The sequence below is a fragment of the Suncus etruscus genome, chromosome 3, assembly GCF_024139225.1.
Source record: "Suncus etruscus isolate mSunEtr1 chromosome 3, mSunEtr1.pri.cur, whole genome shotgun sequence".
In the NCBI taxonomy this organism is placed as follows: domain Eukaryota; kingdom Metazoa; phylum Chordata; class Mammalia; order Eulipotyphla; family Soricidae; genus Suncus; species Suncus etruscus.
Genome location: NC_064850.1, coordinates 43,286,696 through 43,306,249, shown reverse-complemented (window position 1 = coordinate 43,306,249; position 19,554 = coordinate 43,286,696). Strand labels below are relative to the sequence as shown.

The 19,554-nt window shown below is 51.6% G+C and overlaps 2 protein-coding genes across 2 annotated transcripts in view; one reads left to right on the top strand and one right to left on the bottom strand.

Annotated features, from left to right (window-relative positions):
* EML1 (EMAP like 1) overlaps positions 1-19,554 on the bottom strand; it is a 669,910-nt gene that overhangs the window by 144,966 nt on the left and 505,390 nt on the right. The window lies entirely within an intron of this gene.
* BEGAIN (brain enriched guanylate kinase associated) overlaps positions 12,501-19,554 on the top strand; it is a 33,868-nt gene continuing 26,814 nt past the window's right edge. The window contains 1 exon segment of the mRNA XM_049769811.1: positions 12,501-12,580. Within this exon segment, the coding sequence (XP_049625768.1) occupies positions 12,539-12,580 (42 nt within the window). The 5' untranslated portion in view covers positions 12,501-12,538.

The following is a 19,554-nucleotide window of genomic DNA, read 5'->3' as shown; positions in this document are numbered from 1 at the left end:
GAAAGAGAGAGAGAGAGAGAGAGAGAGAGAGAGAGAGAGAGAGAGAGAGAGAGAGAGAGAGAGAGAGAGAGAGAGAGAATCCTAGAACAAATGGCATCTCTACAAATTGCTTCAGGGCCAAAGCAGGACCATAAAATGGGAGATTCATCAAGCAACTTAAAGTTCAAGGTCTCCCATGCAGCAGTGGCAGCAATAAGGGGGAGCAGGGAGGAGAAAGGGGCACCCACAGCACCCACATGGGACTTCCCCAGCTAGACATCCCAAAAGGAGCAAGCCTGTGGCATCACAGCCCACGTTGAAGAACAAAGAATGAGTACTTGTAAAAGCTTGGGAAATGGCACAGGTACAAAAGGGCAGGGGGTAGGGGGAGAGGCTGGAAAAGAGAATAGGCCGGATAGTCCCAGAGTACAGTGACCCCCGGTTTGTGCATTAAGAAATCTCTGGCGGGGCTGGAGAGATAGCATGGAGGTAAGGCGTTTGCCTTTCATGCAGGAGGTCATCGGTTTGAATCCTGGCGTCCCATATGGTCCCCCGTGCCTGCCAGGAGCAATTTCTGAGCCTGGAGCCAGGAATAACCCCTGAGCACTGCCGGGTGTGACCCAAAAACCACACACACACACACACACACAAAAGAAATCTCTGGCTTTGGGGCCCAAGCTATAGCACAGTGGTAAGGCATTTGCCTTGCATGTGGCCAACACAGGACAGACCCTGGTTCGAATTCCAGCATCCCATATGGTCCCCCGAGCCTGCCAGGAGCGATTCTGAGTGTAGAGCCAGAAGTAACTCCTGGGCACTGCTGGATGTGATCAAACAAACAAACAAACAAACAAAAAAGAAATCTCTGGCATTGGGGGATATTTTTTGGCCACACCTGATTGTGTTTTGGGATTACTCCAGGCTCTATGCTCAGAAATCATTCCTTGCGGTGCTCAGGGGACCATATGTGGGATGCTAGGGATTGAGCCCGGGTTAGCCACATGCAAGGAAAACTCCCTTCTTGCTGTGCTATCACTCCGTCCCTCAGTTAACAAGTCCCTGTCTCCAGAGATCTTGACTAGTTTTGTGCCCTGCAGTGCCAGCTGACCCATGTGGATGGTAGAGGGGTCCTGGACCAGGTCAGGAGGACCAGTGGAGTCCATAAGCATTGATCAGGGCCCTGGAATTTGGGTTCCCCCTACAGACCCCAGGGAGGACCTTTATGCTCCACTGATTCCAGAGTTGTCACCATTAGAACATGAACAAAGGGGGAAACCAAGAATGAGGGGCAGAGAGACTTCCTATAAGCAGAAGGGGGCTTGAACCCAAATGGAAACTCCCAACTCCTCTTTCCTCCCTTAAACTTATTCCCTCATGGGGCTGAAGCAATAGCACAGCGGGGAAGGCATTTTCCTTGAACATGGCCAACTCAGATTCAATCCCCAGCATTTCATAGGGTCCTCTGAGCCTGTTGGGAGTGATTTCTGAGCACTGAGCCCAGGAGTAACCCCTGAGAGCTGCTGGATGTGGGCCCAAAACAAAAGAAAACAAAACAAAAACCCTGTTCCTTTCCAGGTTATGATCTCCCCAGCATTCAGCACCCCACAAAGCTGCCCTGAATGTCCTCATGGGCTTGGTGTCTGTGGAGGGGCTTGGGGGGAGCAAGAGATATTGCAGAGAGGCTGGACCAAGGACCTGGTTGTCACCCTGGCGGGCAGATGCTCCCTGACTTTCCTAATTTTGAGACCGAGAATCCTTTCAGGGGTCTTTCCCCCCTTACATACATTCATCTGGGGTCCGTGAGAGGCTCGGGGGACATCAGCACCTCTGAGGATCTCTTCATCACAGTTCAGGTCCTGGCGCCCCCAAAGTCCCCTTGCGATGGGGCTTGGGAGGAGGAGCTACACGGAGCTTTGAGTGTCCAGAAAGCTGCCATCTGTTCAGGCTGGCAGTGAGGAGCTGGGACTGGGCCGCACCCGCCAGAGTTCTGCCCTCAGTGTGGCGGGTGCTCATCACGGCCTTTATCCTCCTTCCGGCTCCCCAAGTCCTGGAACAAAGCACACAGCTGCGCCCAGGCACACAGTGGCAGTCGCTGGCATTTCCGCCCATTGTTTGCCTTCGTCTCCTTTCCATGCCAGCTCCAGCCTTGATACCAGGAACATCGGCGGCCTTTCGTGAATGCATCAGGATTCTGTTTCTTGCCATGGACCCGGGAACAGGGCACACAGTGCCCAAAGCTGTCCCCAGGGACACTAACTTTTCACAATGCTGCCTGTGATGGGCCCCACCACCGCAGGGAGGTTGGGCCAGAGGGACAGTAGATGACAGTTTCCACAACACAGCACTGAGGGCTCCAGGATGTGGAGCTCCAAGAAGGTCCCAGGTCCAGCCAAAAAGGGTGTCACCCAATGAGAGTTGAGAATGATCACTCTGGACAAGAACTGGGTGCTGAAAGGAGGGGAAGTGACAGCCATAGTACCCCTTTAGTAACAATAGAGCAGACTATTGTGTCTAAAGGGGAGAGAAGAAAAGAAGGGAGCAGGGTCTGCCTGTAGACAGGCGATGTCTGTAGGCAGTGGGGAAGGCAGGAGGGAAACTAGCACATTGGTGGCAGAAAATGTGCACTGGTGAAGGGCGTTGAACATTGTAAGACTGAAACTCAATCAAGAACAACTTTGTATCTGTGGGGGAAAAAAACTGAATTATCACTATAAACTGTATTCACAGTGATTAAAATAATTAATAAAAATAAGTACCACAGGGGCTGGAGAGATAGCACAGCGGTGTTTGCCTTGCAAGCAGCTGATCCAGGACCTAAGGTGGTTGGTTGGAATTCCGGTGTCCCATATGGTCCCCCGTGCCTGCCAGGAGCCATTTCTGAGCAGACAGCCAGGAGTAACCCCTGAGCACCACCGGGTGTGGCCCAAAAACCAAAAATAAATAAATAAATAAAAAGGTATCACTAAGGTCAAACTAGCTTGCTAGTTTCTCTCTTCACACACACACACACACACTTAAATACACACACAGAGACACATGTACACATATATTTACATGTGTGTATACACAAACATATCGCCACATACTTACACAGGTAAGTACAAGCTCACATGTACATTCACAGATGCACACAGACTTGTACTCGCATACTTACACTGACACATCATGAGACATGCACACAGAGACACACAGTGAGTCATGGACACACAGACAGTGAGACAGGCACACATGCATATCGTGTGGGCTCATGTACAGTGAGATACAACAGGCATTCATTCACACACAGGGGCACACATGCTCACATACACACAAAATACGTACATTAAAGAGAATGACGCTCTTTTTTCTTTATTGAGACTGAGGTTACAATCCCTTCCCTGCATCACACCAAAGCAGCCACTTTCCCTCACCAAATGCCCCTCCTTCCCTTCGGCCTCCCACAATTCTCCAGTGGCCCCACGGGAGGGGAGGCTGGGGTTGGGGAGAGGGAGGAAATGGTGGGTCCTTAAACAATTTGCAAAAACAAATGGAAGTAAAATAAGGACTTGCAGACTGTGGGACTCAGAGGAGGGTTCTCCTCAGCGACTTGAACTCCCAGATTCCTTCCAGTGTCAAAACAATGTTAACAGAACAATCTGGTGGACAGGGTTAGGTAAGGAGCCAGAAACAGCTGTTATGTGACAGGCAGGGCAGGGTTCATTCTATTTTTTTTTAAATCTCTTTATAGAATATTTAAATGTTTAAAAATTATAATAAACATGTTTAATGACATTTATAAGATGCATAGAAGTAAAATATATAGCAAATATCAAATAAGGTATATTTGTCTCCTATTACTTATGAAATAATGTAATATTATTTGAATGTAAGTTTAGGACTGTATACTATGGGGCCAGAAAGATAATATAGTGGAAAGAGCTTCCCTTGTACACAGCTAACTTGGGTTCAATCCCTAGCATCCCATATGGTCCCTTGAGCCCACCAGGAGTGAATCCTGAGCATTGCTGGGTATGGTCCAAAACTCAAAAACAATAAATATAAACTGAAAACTCTGAGCTACTATCTACAATATATACACATACAACCAACGACATTGAAGTGATAAGCCAACATAAAGTAAAATAAATAATAAATCATACTTGACTGATCCAGAAAAAAAAAAACTGCAGGAAAAAAATGGGGAGATAAAGCAGATAGGCCAATGCTTTGAAACTTAGCATTAAGATAATAGATTTAAGCCCAACCCTAGCATTAATCCTACTAACTGTACCTTACATGTACATCTAAAACCACCAATTAAAAAGATACAAGACCTTAAAAAAACAACCCCAATAATTCAGGATCTACAAGAAAACCAATTTGGTCTGAGAGCAGTCAGACTCCCAGTAAAAACCTAAATAAAGATGCTCTATTTTCCTTCAAGTTGAGAAACCCAGAATCACTATACTAATATCCCACAAAGTCAAATCAAAGAAAAATCATATTGCCAGGCACCAAGAGGATCGTTTTGTAATTTTAAAAAAAGTTTATTTCCTCCAGAACTAGTTCTTAACAATCTTGAATGTTGGCTTACTGAACAACATAACTCCAAGAACACAATACCAAAAAATATCCCTAAGTTGTATTGCAAAGAAAAATGAACACACTCACCATTAGAATCAGCTATTCCTGCCCTATCTCCCCCTGCAAGGGATAAACACTACCAGAACATTATAAGGACATAGAAGATTGAACAGAACTTCATCTAGCTGGGCCTGTGCCAATATTCCACCCACAATGGGTGAATCCACACTCTTCATTAGAACACAAAATATTTGCTGAGATCAAAAGGGTTTAGGGGAAATCAACAGATGTCCCTGAAGATTTGGGGGGACAAGCCCAGTGCTACTAGGTCCCCTCATTCTGGCAGTGGTTGGGACAGCCTGTGATGCCAGGGCTCAGACCCAGGACTCCATTCCTTTGTACTATCTCCCCATCCTCCTCTCCCTTACATCTAAGGGGTTGGCATCCTGCTAATTCTTATCCTCTTCTCACCATGGAATTCAGTTAGGAACCAGCAGCAACAGAGATCCCCGAAAATGCACCAAGCATTTGGACACGCAGCTCTGGACTCCAAAATCAACCACGCATCCCAGAAGGAATCACAGAGGGAAAGAGGAAATATTTTAAGCAGAATAAAGGGAAAACACATTGTCAAAAGAGCTGTGGTGGGGAGGCAAGTTATAGCACAAAATGCTTATACAAGAAGGCTCTGAAATTAGCCTCGAGGAACCAGGTTGGAAGTTGGCAGTGGTACCGACCTGGTGTGTACAAGGCCCCAAGTTCAAGATCCCACATCACACACACACACACACACACACACACACACACACACACACACACACACACACACACCAGAGCCAAGAAAGCCCAAAGTACAAAGAAAAAACGAAGCAGTAAAGAGCAGAAATCAAAGAGAAAACATTCAAAATCTGAGGGGGGTGATCAATAAAACGAAAGGCTGCTTCTCCAAGAAGAAAATCAGTAAATGTCTCAATGTCTCAGTGTTGGATCTTCTCTGTGACACTGTCCCTGAGCCACTTGACAAGATGGAACCCCATAGAACTACTATTCTGGGGAATCCCATAAAGCAACTGGGGCTTCTCCTTAAGGTGAAAGCTTCGAAGACACTGCTCCAGATGGGGAAGGACCGCACAAAGAGGGGCGCCATTTTCCCATGATCAGTGGTCACTAATTAGGCTTGACTCCAGGATATCCCTCCTTTCTCACAGAGCTCTCTGGTTAAAGAAGAGATTACCTATCAACACAGTGTTGCTCCTGAGACAGTTTTAAGTCCCTTTGTTAAAGCTTATCTTCTCCCTGAAGCCTCACTCCTCCCTGACTATCCTTCTGCTATGTCCTGTCACTCTGCAGGTCTCCCAATTCCTCTTGTTCTAAAAAAAAAGCATTGTTGAAGGAATTAAGGGTCTCTGATTATGAGCCTGGAAACTGTTCTTTTGCAGTCATCAGTTGGGGGCACATACATCCTCAGTCCCCAAATGCACTGGGAGGATAGAAGTTGGCCTTTTATATATAGTATGTATTATATATTATGAATATACACCTATATATTTATAAAATATATATATAAATAATATTACACATCACATAAATATAAAAAATGCATATGTAAATATTATAGGTATGTTTTATATATCTTATATTTTTAATAATTTATATATATAAAACCAATATCTGGCTAAGAGAAGTTATTATTGCTCTGGAGCCTTTATATGCAAAAGAAACCAAGGCAATATTAGCAACCAGCTACAGGGACAAATTCCATGAACTAGCCTGGCCTCTGATTCAGACTCCCGGGGCTCTTTTCTGATCTAATGAGTGTGGGAATGAAAGACACTCGTGGAAAAATTCAGGTCCAGATGCTCTCCCTTGATCACCCATGTCTCTTGCTCATCTCTGTTTCTTTGCTCTGGAGAAGGCTGAGTTCTCTCCTGAGCATGTATCTTTCCCCTCACATGTTTCTTAAGTCAGTCTCCATGAAAGCTATCTTCCACCAACCACCCCCAAAATTAAAATAAACACATAGGTATCTGCATGGTATATGAACAACTTGGGTTTTATGGGGGCATGTTAGGGCCTTGCTAATGACAGTTCACACTCTGTGCTCCACTGTCATTCCTAACAATGCTAAAATGGCTACACCTGGCTCACCTGTACTTAGAGATTACTCTTGGCTCATTGCTCAGAAATCACTCCTGGCAAGCTTGAGGATCATATGGGATGCTGAGAATTGAACCCAAGTTAGGTGAGTGCAAAGCAAATGCCCTTCTCATTATGCTATTGCTCTGGCCCCAGGACCCAAGTGTTCTTTTTGTTGTTGTTATTCCTTTGTCTCTGTTTTATTGGGGAATCTAGGAGATGGGTCCAGCAGTGCTCAAGGGTTACCATTGGCTCTGAGCTCAGAGCCCCGCTAGTGGAACTTGGAGACCACATGGGATATTAGGATAAAATCTGGGTCAGCCCGTGCAAAGCAACTGCCCTACACACTAAACTATCTTTTGAGGCCCAAGATTAATTATTTTTCTGGTGAATTCCACTAAAGTAATATCCATGCTAAAGCAATGTCACACATCTTTTGGGTCAGTGTTCCTCAAAAATCAAAACTAGGAATACTAGTTCCCCAGAGGAAAGTTCTCCTATGCAAAATCTATGCAGAATGTTCTATGCTGAGTCTATCAGAATGTTCTATGCAGAATCTGTATGGAATATTCTACTATGAGGAACCGCTGTGGAATGTTTTATGCAGAATTAATGCAGAGTGTTCTATGTGGAATCTTATGGAATATTCTTCTGTGCAGAACCCATGCAGACAGTTCTCCAAGAATAAATATGGTTCTCTAATGAGAACAGGAATTACTCCTGGCTCTGTGCTTAGGAATCACTCCTGATAGGCTTTGGGGACCATATGGAATGCTGGAGATTGAACCAGGGTCCTTCATGGGTCTGCCACTTGCAAATGCCCTACAGCTGAGCTATCTTCCAGCCCGTGTTGGCATTTTTTGTACTGCTGCCAAATGTCTGGAGTCTATAGGTGGTTCTACCCAGGGTCATTTGTCCCTTCTTTGCAGGTACTGTGCATTTTCGGGAGACCACAGACTCAGGAACTAAAGTCCCCTCTCGGGGACCTTCACAGTGCAGAACATCTTCAGCAAATATTTATGGATGGAATCAAAAAGTATCATCTTGTGAAAATGGGTTTTAAGCCCTCAGTACCATGGGTTGACATTTGAAAACCAACCCCTGTAATTCAGTATCTCACAAACTAGACTTACATTTCTAGGATCTTTTGCACAGATGCAAAAATCAAATTTCTAGCCCCAGGCAAGATCCTAAGGAAAGTTGCACCAGAAAGGAACAGTCACAGACTGATAACAGTCATCTGGACAAAATAATCAGTGGACAGTGAGTTACACTCCATGATGACAGTGCTGGAGAGTGGAGCAGGGAGGATGACCCCCTTATTAAGAGGTGTTTGAGACAGAGGTGAAGCAAAAGTACAGAATCAGCACTGAGGGAGACTGTTGATGGTCGGTTTTGTGTTCCACAATCCCCAGAGAGGGAGAGGGATTCCCATGCCCCCTGTCCAGAAAGGACAAGAGACACAGGTCCAGCAGCAATTCTAACTCAGGAAATAATCCACACACAGTTGGGAAGGTATAGCAGGCCAGAATACTAACTGCAAGCTGTTCACCCACAAACCAGTCGCTGCACCACATTGAACCATGAGCCAAGATGTCAGCCGCCCCTCCAGTCCACCTTAGTAGCCTTTATTGGGAAAAACTAAGCCCACCCCCGAGGGTGGGGGGGAAAGGCCAGAGAGGAGGCAATAGGGAAACATCTTTTTAATGGGGAAACATCTTTTTAACAGGAAAACCAAAGGAACCAATTAAGAGACATCTAATTAGAAGGCAATATGAGGACCAATCCAAAGGCCTCTACCAACAGAAGGATAAAGCCATAAGCAAAGTTCCTGACACACAGGTCAAATGTGAGTAAAGCTAAGGGAAACCCAGGCAGCCTGGTTATGCTGACAAAATGACCCAAAGAATTTTTCCAAGGCTATTCACACTAGTGCATGAAATAAGCAAAATTGTACAATATAAGGGCAATTGTATTTTCATATGTTAGTAACAAACAGTGGATTAGGGAAAGTTCTCTCTTAACACAATGAGAAAATAAAGTCAAATGACAAGAAAAGAAAATGGATAAATCGGGCTTTATTCAATTTTACATCTCCCGGATAGATGCATTTAAGCAACTTAAAAGGCAAGCAAGAGGCTTGAGAAGAAAATTTGTAATGCAGTATCTGAGAAAAATTCTTCATGCCCAGAATATATAGAGAACAGTTACAGTAAAATAAGACACACACACACACACACACACACACACACACACACACACTAAGAAATAAGAACTTTTTTTTGGTGGAGGAAGCCATACTCGGTGATGGTCAAATATTACTCCTGGCAGTTTTCAAGGGACCATATGGGATGCGGGGGATCTAAGTCAATTGGCTGTGTGCAAAGCAAGTAAGTGCCCTCCCTCTGTGCTATCACTTAGAACCCTAAGAAAGATTTTTTTTTTGGTTTTTGGGCCACACCCGGTGACGCTCAGGGGTTACTCCTGGCTATGCACTCAGAAATTGCTCCTGGCTTGGGGAACCATATGGAATGCTGGGGGATCAAACTGTGGTTCATCCTAGATCAGCCATGTGCAAAGCAAACGCCTTACCACTGTGCTACCACTCTGGCACCCTAAGAAAAATTCTTAATATTCCCGATGCCCTTGGTCATTACATTGGTAGGTCACCAAATTATTCTAAATGGCTGAAATTCAAGACTAACAATGTCCACCCACGTTTGTCAAACTCACAGAGCATTTGGGTAACCCCAACTTTACTGATGTGAGTGTCAAAGGTGGGGATGGTCATTTTGAGACAGTATGACAGTTCTTAACAGGTAAGAGTTGTGAGGCTGGGGGGCCGGAGAGAAAGCACAGCGATAAGGCATTTGTCTTAGACGCAGAAGGACGGTGGTTCGAATCTCGGCATCCCATATGGTCTCCCGAGCCTGCCAGGAGCAATTTCTGAGCGTAGAGCCATGAGTAACCTCTGAGGGCTGCCAGGTGTAACCGAAAAACCATAAAAAAAAAAAAAGAGTTGTGAGGCCAGAACAACAGCAGGTAAGATATTTGCCTTGCATGTAGCCCACCTAGGTTTGATCCCCAGCATCCCATATGGTCCCCTGAGCCCTCCAGGAGTGATTTCTGAGCACAGAGCCAGGAATAGCCCTTGAGTGCAGCAAAATAAAACAAAGTTCTCCCAGGAGGAACAGGCCAGGGGCCAGCTGGATAACAGGACAGTATGGGGTGGCTGTGAGGAGTCGGAGTAGAGGTAAGGGTGAGTCAAAGCATCTGGGCAAGGGAGAACCAACACCGGGAGCCCAAGCACCAAGCTCACAGTGCAGTCCTAGCCTGGGAGGGAAGGAGAGTTGGAGGCCCTGAACCATCATACCCCTACCTGTGCATCCTCCTCCAGGTAGCCACCAAGACCATGAGGCAGAGCACTCATTCTTTTATTTGTTCACTCATTTGTTCAGTCACTCATTCATTGTTTATTTTCTCATTCATTCACTCATTCATTCATTCATTTTTTTCATTTATTCGCTCACTTATTTGTTCCTTCCTTCTCCCCATGCAGTGCGCCCCCATCTTGGACCCAGTACTCACATAAGCCAGAGTTGATCAGTGAGTGGAGGAGGGTGGGTCTGACAGAGCACCAGGAGGTGGGAACTGTGGCCAGACTGGTCACTCATCGGAGGCTGCCTAAGGATAATGGCCCTAGAGACAAGGTAATCCACATAGCCCCAGAGATGTCCTTCCACCTACTCAACTCCCACTTCCTCCAGGAAGTCTGTCTGGAATTGTGGCTTAGAATCTGGCCTCATTTGTTTACAGAGACTCTTCTGAAGAGTCTGTCCTATAAGTGTCCCCAAGGTACCTGTCCTGGTCCCCCTCAGAGACCTGTTTCCCCCCCCCCTTAAAGGCCTGCCCCCCAGATGGACCCTTTGGAAGAACAGGTGTGAATTTCTGGGCCTGACCAGAAATATTCGTGGGATATTTGCTCAGTGGCCTAAGGGCCTCCTACATCTCAGTTCCCTTATCTGATGAAGGGGCTGACTGCCACCTCCTCCCCAAGGCAAATGGGGTGGGGTGATCAATGCCAGCTCCCCATTTCCCCCATACTTCCCTGTACCGCTGAGATGGGACAGAGCATGAAGAGCTGAGGCCCAGTAGATGGGGCCCAGGAGGCGGGAGGCTGCAGCCATGCAGGTGGGCTGAGCCCCCCACTCCCTGGGGGCCTTCCTGCAATCCAGGCTCCATCCAGCCTTCAAGTTTCCGAGTTTCCAGCTCTGCTTGTGCCCCCCCCACCTCCGCCGCCCCCTCCTCCCCACCATCTGTGGCGCTGGCAGCTGCGAGCTGGGGTGGGTGGGGAACATTCTGGCAGCTTCTGAGGGGGCCAGTGTCTTGGGAGGGGCTATGGGCAGAGCCCTGCATACACCCTGTTGGTGATACACCCTGCATCCCTTGCCCCTTCCCTTCATCTTTGTGAGACCCATGTGATGCAGGTCAGCATCCTGCTCCTAATTTCCTCCTACCCAGGCCAGGCACCAGCGGGGTGAGGGATACGACTGAGGCCTCCACACCTGCAATGCCCAGGTAAAAGGGCTCCAGTTCCTCAGGCTCTGGCTTTCTTTTTCTTTCCCTCAAGCTCCTCCTCTTTTATTTATTGTAAATTGTTTTCTTCTCTCCTCTCCCCCTTCTCAGCACTGCCCACACCTACACCGACCAGCCAACTTGTAGGGGTTACTCCTGGCTCTGCACATAGTAATCACTCCTGACGGTGCTCAGGGATCCCTATAGGATGCTGGGGATCAAACTCAGGTTGGCCGCGTGCAAGGCATGCTGTTCCACTATTTGGACCCTTTTATTCTCACCATAGAAGCAAAGGAGAGACCCGGTTTTCCAGCTTTGTTTCACCTGCAGGTCAGATGAGGACCAGGAAGAGCATCCTGGTGGAGAGGGAACCAGCAAATTAACCGATCATCCTCCACAAGAACCTTCTTTGCCACTTACTTACCCTGGCCCTGCTGCCCGGGTTCAGAGTGCTGATGCCTATCCTGGTGCCCAAAGTGGGGCCAGTGGGTGCCTCCCACATGCCAGGGCTAGGCCCACCTGGGGCGGTATAATTGGGGGTGGGAGAAAGCTCCAACCTCTGATCCCAGGAGCGGTCTCACATCTGAGAAGTCCCCTGGAGACGAGGGCCCTCCCAACTGGCTAAGGGGTGCAAGTAATGGGCCAGGCCCCTCCTGTGCCAGCAGAGGGAGGTTTTCCCCCCACCCAGCAATAACTACAGGGCTGAAAGTTCTGAATCAGCCCCTGGTCTCAGAGCAGAACTGGTATATTCAGCAGGAGGCCCATACAGGCTGAAAGAAGGAAGAAAGCTGGTATACAGCAGGTGCCCCATGAATGTTGAAGGAATCAATGAATGAATGAATGAGGTCGCGAGGCCAGCAGCCTCATTCATTTGTTCCTCGGCCGCCCCCATCCCTTGCCAGCCTTCATTCATGGACACGGCCATTCACGCGCGCGCGCGCGCGCCTCATTCATTCCCACGCCCGCTCCGGGCGCGCGGGGGGCTCCCGGGCCGCACGCGGGTCCTGCCGCGCGCGCCCCCCGAGTGTGCGCCCCGCTTGGGGCGCTGCGGGGGGAGCCGCCGCCGAAAGCAGCCGCGGCTGCGCGGGGCCGGGGCTGGCGGGGAGCCGGGCTGGGGGCGGGGGGCGGGCGCTCCCTGCGGGAAGCCGGGCGCGGTTGGGGGAGCCCCGGCCGCGCCAGCCCAGCTCTCGGGGCGCGCTCGGTGGCTCCGGAGTCTGGAGGGCCCGGGGCGGCGGCGGCGGCGGGAAGCGGGGCCCGGGGAGCGGCGCGGTGCCCACCCGCGGCCATGTGGACCGGAGGCCGGAGGCCGGGCCGGCTGCGCCGGGCGGTGAGTACCTGCGAGCCCGGGCCGCGCGCGGAGGCGGGGCCGGCCCAGTCCCCGCGCCCCGCGGCGCCCCTCCGCCCCGCACGCCGGGGAGGAGCCGGCCGGGCACTGGGGATCGAGCCGGGCACCGGGGCGGGGCTGGACGGGGCCTCCGCGCGCCACCGGGTCGGGTCCCCCCATCGCGTCCCCGCGCCGCGCGCCCAGCCCCGACCTGGGCACCTCGGGCCTCGAGCGCGCGCGTCCCTGCGGCGAGAGGGCCAGGGAGGGGACACGGGGTCCCAGCGAGGCCTGGGCACCGGGCCGGGGATCCTGCGGCCCTGCATTGCGATCTCGGGCTAGGCGAGCTCGGGAGAGCCAGGAAAGGCCGGGGGGGGGGCGGGGGCGCACAGCAGCTCCTGGACCCCCCAGGACCCCCGTCTTCCCAGCAGGCCTTGTCCTAATCTGGTTAGCAGGAGGAAACTGAGGCTCTGTAGGCCCCCCCCCATCCTTGGGGGCAGCCCAGAGGGTGCTCGCGTGCTCCTGAGCCCCAGTGCACTGCGTGGGAATTTCTTCCGAGCGTTTCCGTTTCCTGCGGGGTTCAGGGGCGGCTCATCTATGCCCCACCCGGTGCCGGGGTTCCTTGGGGGCAAGAACAGCAGCGTGGGCAACCCAGCCTGCAGCCGGGTGCATCAGAGGCACCCAGGAGTGGGTGGGGGTAACTAAAGGAGAAGCCCCCAAAAGTGGAGCCTGGGAGGCCTGTGCCAGCTCCAGACAGGGTGCCCCGCCAGCTCACTCTGTCCCAGGCTCTGCTCGGAATTGTCCCTAAGGCCCAATGGACAAGACCTTTTCCTTCTATAGGCTCTTCTCTTTGTCCCACTCTGTACATCCTGCTCCCTCCAAAGACCCGAGAGAGAAACTCCTGTGTCCAGCTGTGTCCTCCTGTGTCCCCCGCACGCAGTCAGGCCGGGTGTGGCACTGCTTTGGGGACAAGTGGTCGCTGGAGGTGGATCCGCCTGGCATCTGTGACGCGCGGGGCGGGTGCCCGCAACCAGCTAGAGCCCTGGCAGAGTCTTGAAACCCTTCATTTCCCGACGCTTACTATAATCAGGGCGGGCACTGAGGTCTGTGCAGATGCGGCTCTAGGCAGGCAGGGGACCGTGAAGGACCCTGTGGGCGACAACCCCGGGTGCCTCCAGATTCCCACATGCCACTTCCTGCTGCCCCATATCCAGGAGCTCTGGGCACCCGGGCGGCACAGTGAGGATGTCATGGGGACACATGCCGGGAGGACTCCTGCCCTCAGAGTCTCACGGGGCCCAAGTTCGCAAGGGACTATTTCTGTGTGTATAGGGGACACTCACTCAGACCTTCCTTGGCAGCTCTGAAGGAGATCCCTACTCCAACAGACAAAATGGGGTGCCCCGCGTTGGGACATTGTGGAAAGATCAAGCAAGGAATGAAGAACATGGCAGAGGGATACCATAGCAGGGAGGGCACTGGCCTTGCACCTAGCTACCTCCTGCAGCCCATAAGGTCCCCCAAGCATGGCCAGGAGTGATTCCTGAGCACTGGCGGGTGAGACCCAGGGTGTGAACAGCCCAGAGGGTCAATCGGGGCAGCACGTGGCTCTACTGGAGTGTTGGGGTGATGGCACTACGAGGTGGGCTCTCCCCTCTGTGGGGACCAGATTTGGGCTGACCCAAGCTTTGCTGCTCTGACCTCCAATGGCAACTTGGTTTCCCTCCCGGGATACTGTCTAGCCCCAGGGCTGGGGGAAGGGGGCGCACCAGAACAGAGGTTCTGAATCAGGTTACCTTTACTCTTTTGCACCTGCCGAGGGTCATCCCAGGCCAGGCGCCTCTGGGGTTCAGTGTCCAGTTTACTTCTCTGTCCAGTGGCTCCTAAAGATTCCCCATTGTGGGAGCCACATTTGCCCAGCAGTGAGGAGGACAGACTCACTGTGTGTGTGTGGGGAGAGGGAGGGGGGTTCCCAGCGATAGCACAGCAGGGAGACATGGCCAACTGAGTTTGATCCCCAGCATCCCATAAGATCCCCTGAGCCTGCCAGGAGCTTAGAGCCAGGCATAACACCCTTCCTTGAGTGCAGCGAAGTGTGACCCCAAACAAAAAGAAAACAAAAAAAAATGTCCCTGTGGTTGCAGAATGAGTGTCTATAGGGTACCCCATTCTGGGAGCTCGGTCCCTGCACTGCGTCCAAAGCCAAAAGGCTGGCCCTATAGACCCTGGGAGCTCTTGGGCTCCAGTTCCAGGCCTGATGGGAACTGCCCTGGCTTGTTCCAGAGCCACCTGGTGAGGGAGATAGCCAGGCCTGGGTCCTGCCTGGGAAGCAGAGCACCCCACTTTGTGGACCATGGTGGAGAGGAGAGATGGGGATCCATGTGGCCGGACAGGCATGAATGGACAGTCGATGGGCAGAAGGAGTAGGGGTCAGGGCTGGGAGGTGTCAGCAGGTGGGAGACAAGTTGGGGGGAACTCAGCAGAGCCTGAAAAATGGGCCTCAAAGGGGCTGCAGCAGGCTGGGGTCATGACCATGAGATGGGGGTACAGGACAGAGGGGAGCTGTGGAAGAGAGGAACATGGGGTTTGGGAAGGGTCCGAGACAGTGAGTGAGCCGATGGACAGTGGAGTGCAGAAGTGGACTATGCCACAGAGGCTGGGTGTGCAAAACGGGGTGCAGGCAGTTTTTATAGCAGGGGTCTCAAACTCGGGGCCCATGGGCCATTTGCAGCTCTCCGTAAAACATTTTGTGGCCTTGCCCTAGAGGAATCTTTTTTTGATTTGTTTTGTTTTGTTTTAGTTGTTTGGGTCATACCCCCCAATGTTCAAGGCTTACTACTGACATTGCATTCAAGGATCACCCCGACTTTGCCTCTTGCAGCCCCCAGGTAAATTGAGTTTGAGACCCCTGGTTTATAGGGTTGTAGAAGTAGCCCAGGTGCGCCATGATGCCCCACCAGCTCTGGACAGTTGAGGCGAGACCAGCTGGGCACTTTGGAGTCTGGGGACTGGGGTGGGTCTAGACGCTGGAGCAGTGTGGGAATCTTCAAGATCAGGGGCCTGGGGACCCTCATCCCCTCCCCACCCCTGTGTGAAGGAGTTTGGGGACTGTGGAGGGGTTGGCCCTGGGCCTGGATCTGGTGAAGGTGCCACGATTACCCTGGTTTGGGTTCTGAACCTGCCTGTCCCTGGATCCCACCCAGGGCAAGGGGAGAGACCCAGGTGAGGACCCGGGAGAGTGATTTATGTGTGATTTGGGGATGTGGGGCTTGTGAGCCCTGAGATGTGGGGCTCAGGGGCTCAGGCACCCCTGAGCGGTGCCTGCAGAGCAAAAAGCCATGTCCACTATCCTCCGATGGTGCTGTTTGGGGCTGGGATGGAGGCACTGCCAAAGGAGGTTGAAGAATGAGTGTCTTCAGGGTACCCCACTCTGGGCCAGCCTCAGAGCAGAAGGTTGTTATGACAACAGGGAGGTTGTGACAACTCTGTCTTTGTTTTTTAGTCTTGGAACCACACCCAGTGGTGCTCAGGGGTTACTCCTGGCTCTACATTCAGAAATTGCTCCTGGGGAGCAGAGTGGTAGCACTAGATATAAGGCATCTGCCTTGCAAGCACTAGCTTAGGACGGACCTAGGTTCAATCCCCAGCGTCCCATATGGTCCTCCAAGCGAGGAGCAATTTCTGAGAGCATAGCCAGAAGTAACCCCTGAGCGTCAATAGGTGTGGCCCATAAACATAAACAAAAACAAACAAAAAAAGAAATAGCTTCTGGAAGTCTTGGGGGACCCTATGGGATGCCAGGAGTTGAACGTGGGTCAGCCACATGCAAGGCAAACGTCCTCCCCATTGCGCTCTCATCCCGGCCATGTAGCAGTGACGCTGAACTCAGAGATTGGCCAGCCAGGCCAGACCCTGAGGATGGACCCGAACCCAGGAGTTCCAAGGCCCTGCCTGGCGCTTGGCTAGGACCTGAGACTCCCAGCATTGACCCCCGGAATCACGCACCACCTGACCCTGGGCGGGAGTAAGGTGGGTCCAGGAATTGGCCCTTGGCCCTGCAGTGGCTGAGGCATGGGTGACTGACAAGGCTGACCCCATATGCTCAGCACAGTTTAACCTGAGAGGTGGCCTCCTTACTCACTCACTCACTCATTCACTCATTCATTCATTCATTCATTCCCTCCTCTCTGCACTCCAACATACCTAGGGCCGGTGACCAGCATGGGGGTGGAGGGCAGGGCAAGGCAAGGCCACAGGGACCCTCGAAAGAGCCTATCCTTGAGGTGGGGGGTAATGAGGCATTGCAGGGAAGCCCAGAGTGACCTGGGGACCTCAGAAATTGGGGGATTCGAGAGCCTCTGTGTCCCCATGTGGGAGGCCACGTGAGCACTGGGACAGCAGAGCATGTGCAGGGCCTGACCCAGACCCCATGTTCCCTAGCTCTGATGGCCCTGAGCTCTGTGGCTACTGTTTTGGTTGTGGTGCAGGGGCTGAGTCCAGGTCTCAAGACTACATAGCTCACACCTCACTCCAGGACTCATGCTTACAGTGCTTACATGTCACCCCAGGACTCGTGCCTATAGTGCTCACACCTCTCTTAGGACCCATGCCTAAATTGGTCAGAGCTCGGGCCTGGAGAGATAGCACAGCGGTGTTTGCCTTGCAAGCAGCCGATTCAGGACCCAAGGAGGTTGGTTCGAATCCCGGTGTCCCATATGGTCCCCCGTGCCTCCCAGGAACTATTTCTGAGCAGACAGCCAGGAGTGACCCCTGAGCACCGCAGGGTGTGGCCCAAAAACCAAAAAAAAAAAAAAAAAAGTGGTCAGACCTCAACCAGGGCTCATGCCCACTGTGCTCAGACCTCACCCAAGATTCATGCTTATAGTGCTCAGACCTCACACCAGGACACATTCCTATAATGCTCAGACCTCACACCAGGACACATGCTCTGACAATGCTTCCCTGCTAGTGGTGTGTCGCTCACATTCTTTCCTCCTTTTTCCGAGTCTAACCTCCGAGGCTATGGGCTGGAAGAGACCCTTACCCACCCTTGCATTGGTCTCGTCGGGTGGCCAACCTCCAGAGCCTACCCATGCCTACAGTGCTCAGGTCTCACCTCAGAACTCATGTCTATAGTGCTCAGACCTCACTTAGGACTCATGCCTACAGTGCTCAGACCTCACCCAGGACTCATGCTTGCAGTGCTTAGGTCTCACCCTAGGACTTATTCAATGATCAGACCTCACCCAGAATACATGCCTACAGTGCTCAGACCTCATTTAGGACTCATACCTACAGTGCTCAGACCTCATCCAGGACTCATGCCTGCAATGCTCAGACCTTACCCAAGACTCATGCTTCCAGTGCTCAAACCTCACTCAAGACTCAAAGTTAGTGCTCAGAACACTGCATGCCAGGACTCATGTCTGAAGTGCTCACACCTTACCCCAGGACTCATTCCTACAGTACTCACACCTCACCCCAGGATGCATGCCTACCATGCTTACATGTCACTCCAGGATTCTTGCCTACAGTGCTCACACCTCTCACCCCAGGGCTCATATTTACAGTGCTCACATCTCCCAAGTTTCAAGTTGTTTGTTTTTGTTTGTTTTGTTTTTGGTGTTTCGGCCACACCCAGTGAAGCTCAGGGGTTACTCCTGGTTATGTGCTCAGAAATTGCTCCTGGCTTCGGGGACCATATGGGATGCCGGGGGATCGAACCGCGGTCCATCCTAGGCTAACGTGGTCAAGGCAGACGCTTCACTGCTAGCACCACCGCTCTGGCCCAAGTTTCAGTTGTATTCTTGGGGAAAGCCTCCCAGTGTGAATGCAGACCAGTCTGTCTGGGCAGCTTCTTGGATCCAGGTGTGATCTGGAAGTTGATCCCAAGAAATTGGGTTCTAGGTCTTGGACACTCTGTGGGGGACAGCCGGGATTTGCCAGCTATACAGACATGGCAGGCAGGACTCAGGGCCCCTTCGGCATGTCCTGGCCACTGAGAGGCCAGAACAGGGGTCATGGTCACCCCTGTGGGCCAGACATGGACCTAGGTCAGGGCCTGTGTTCAACTGTCCTTGGATCCTGCAGCTGCACCCAGGAAGGGGCTCTCAGTCCTGGATTTTTGAGGTGCCAGGAGCATCTCCCAAAGCAGCAAGTATTTATATCTAACTCTGGGCCTGCCTTTCTAGGGTCTGTGCCCCACTCCCCACCTCTCTGCTGCCAGTCCCAGGGGCTAAAAAGAAACATGGGTCTCTCCCAATGTGACGGAGGCAGGTGCATGGGACCTGGTGCATTTGTCTTGTTTGGTACAGCACCAAAGGCAGGTGGCTCCAGGCTGGTGTAAGGAGGACACAGGTCCCTCTCCTCTTTTTACTCCTTCATCCTTCAGACAGAGCTTTCTGCCACAAGTTTTACCTCCTGGTACAAAAGTAGCTGTAACAGTTCACCAACGCTTCTGTGTTTCAGAATAAGACTCAGAAAGATGAGGAGTAAGTAGGAGCCAAAGACCATGGCTGGGACAAGCTGTCCAAGCTCTTAACCTACCAGTCACACACCAACAGCTTATTAGCTGTCTCTGACTGCAAATGAGCCTGGGAAATGTGGTTTTTTTTTTTGTTTGTTTGTTTGTTTGTTTTTTGGCCACACCTGGCGTTGCTCAGGGGTTACTCCTGTCTGTCTGCTCAGAAATAGCTCCTGGCAGGCACAGGGGACCATATGGGACACCGGGATTTGAACCAACCACCTTTGGTCTGGATCGGCTGCTTGCAAGGCAAAACGCAGCTGTGCTATCTCTCTGGGCCCCCAGAATGTGGTCTTTTCCCTGCATCCCTTGCCTTCCAAAACCAAAGGAGGGACAAGGACTGGTGGGAAAACAGCAGGTACACCATGACAGCTCCCATGTGGGCAAGCAGAAGGTCCCCCTCGTGGTCCCAGGGCCTAGGATGACCACTGGGCTCTGCCTCTGCCCCTCCCTTCAC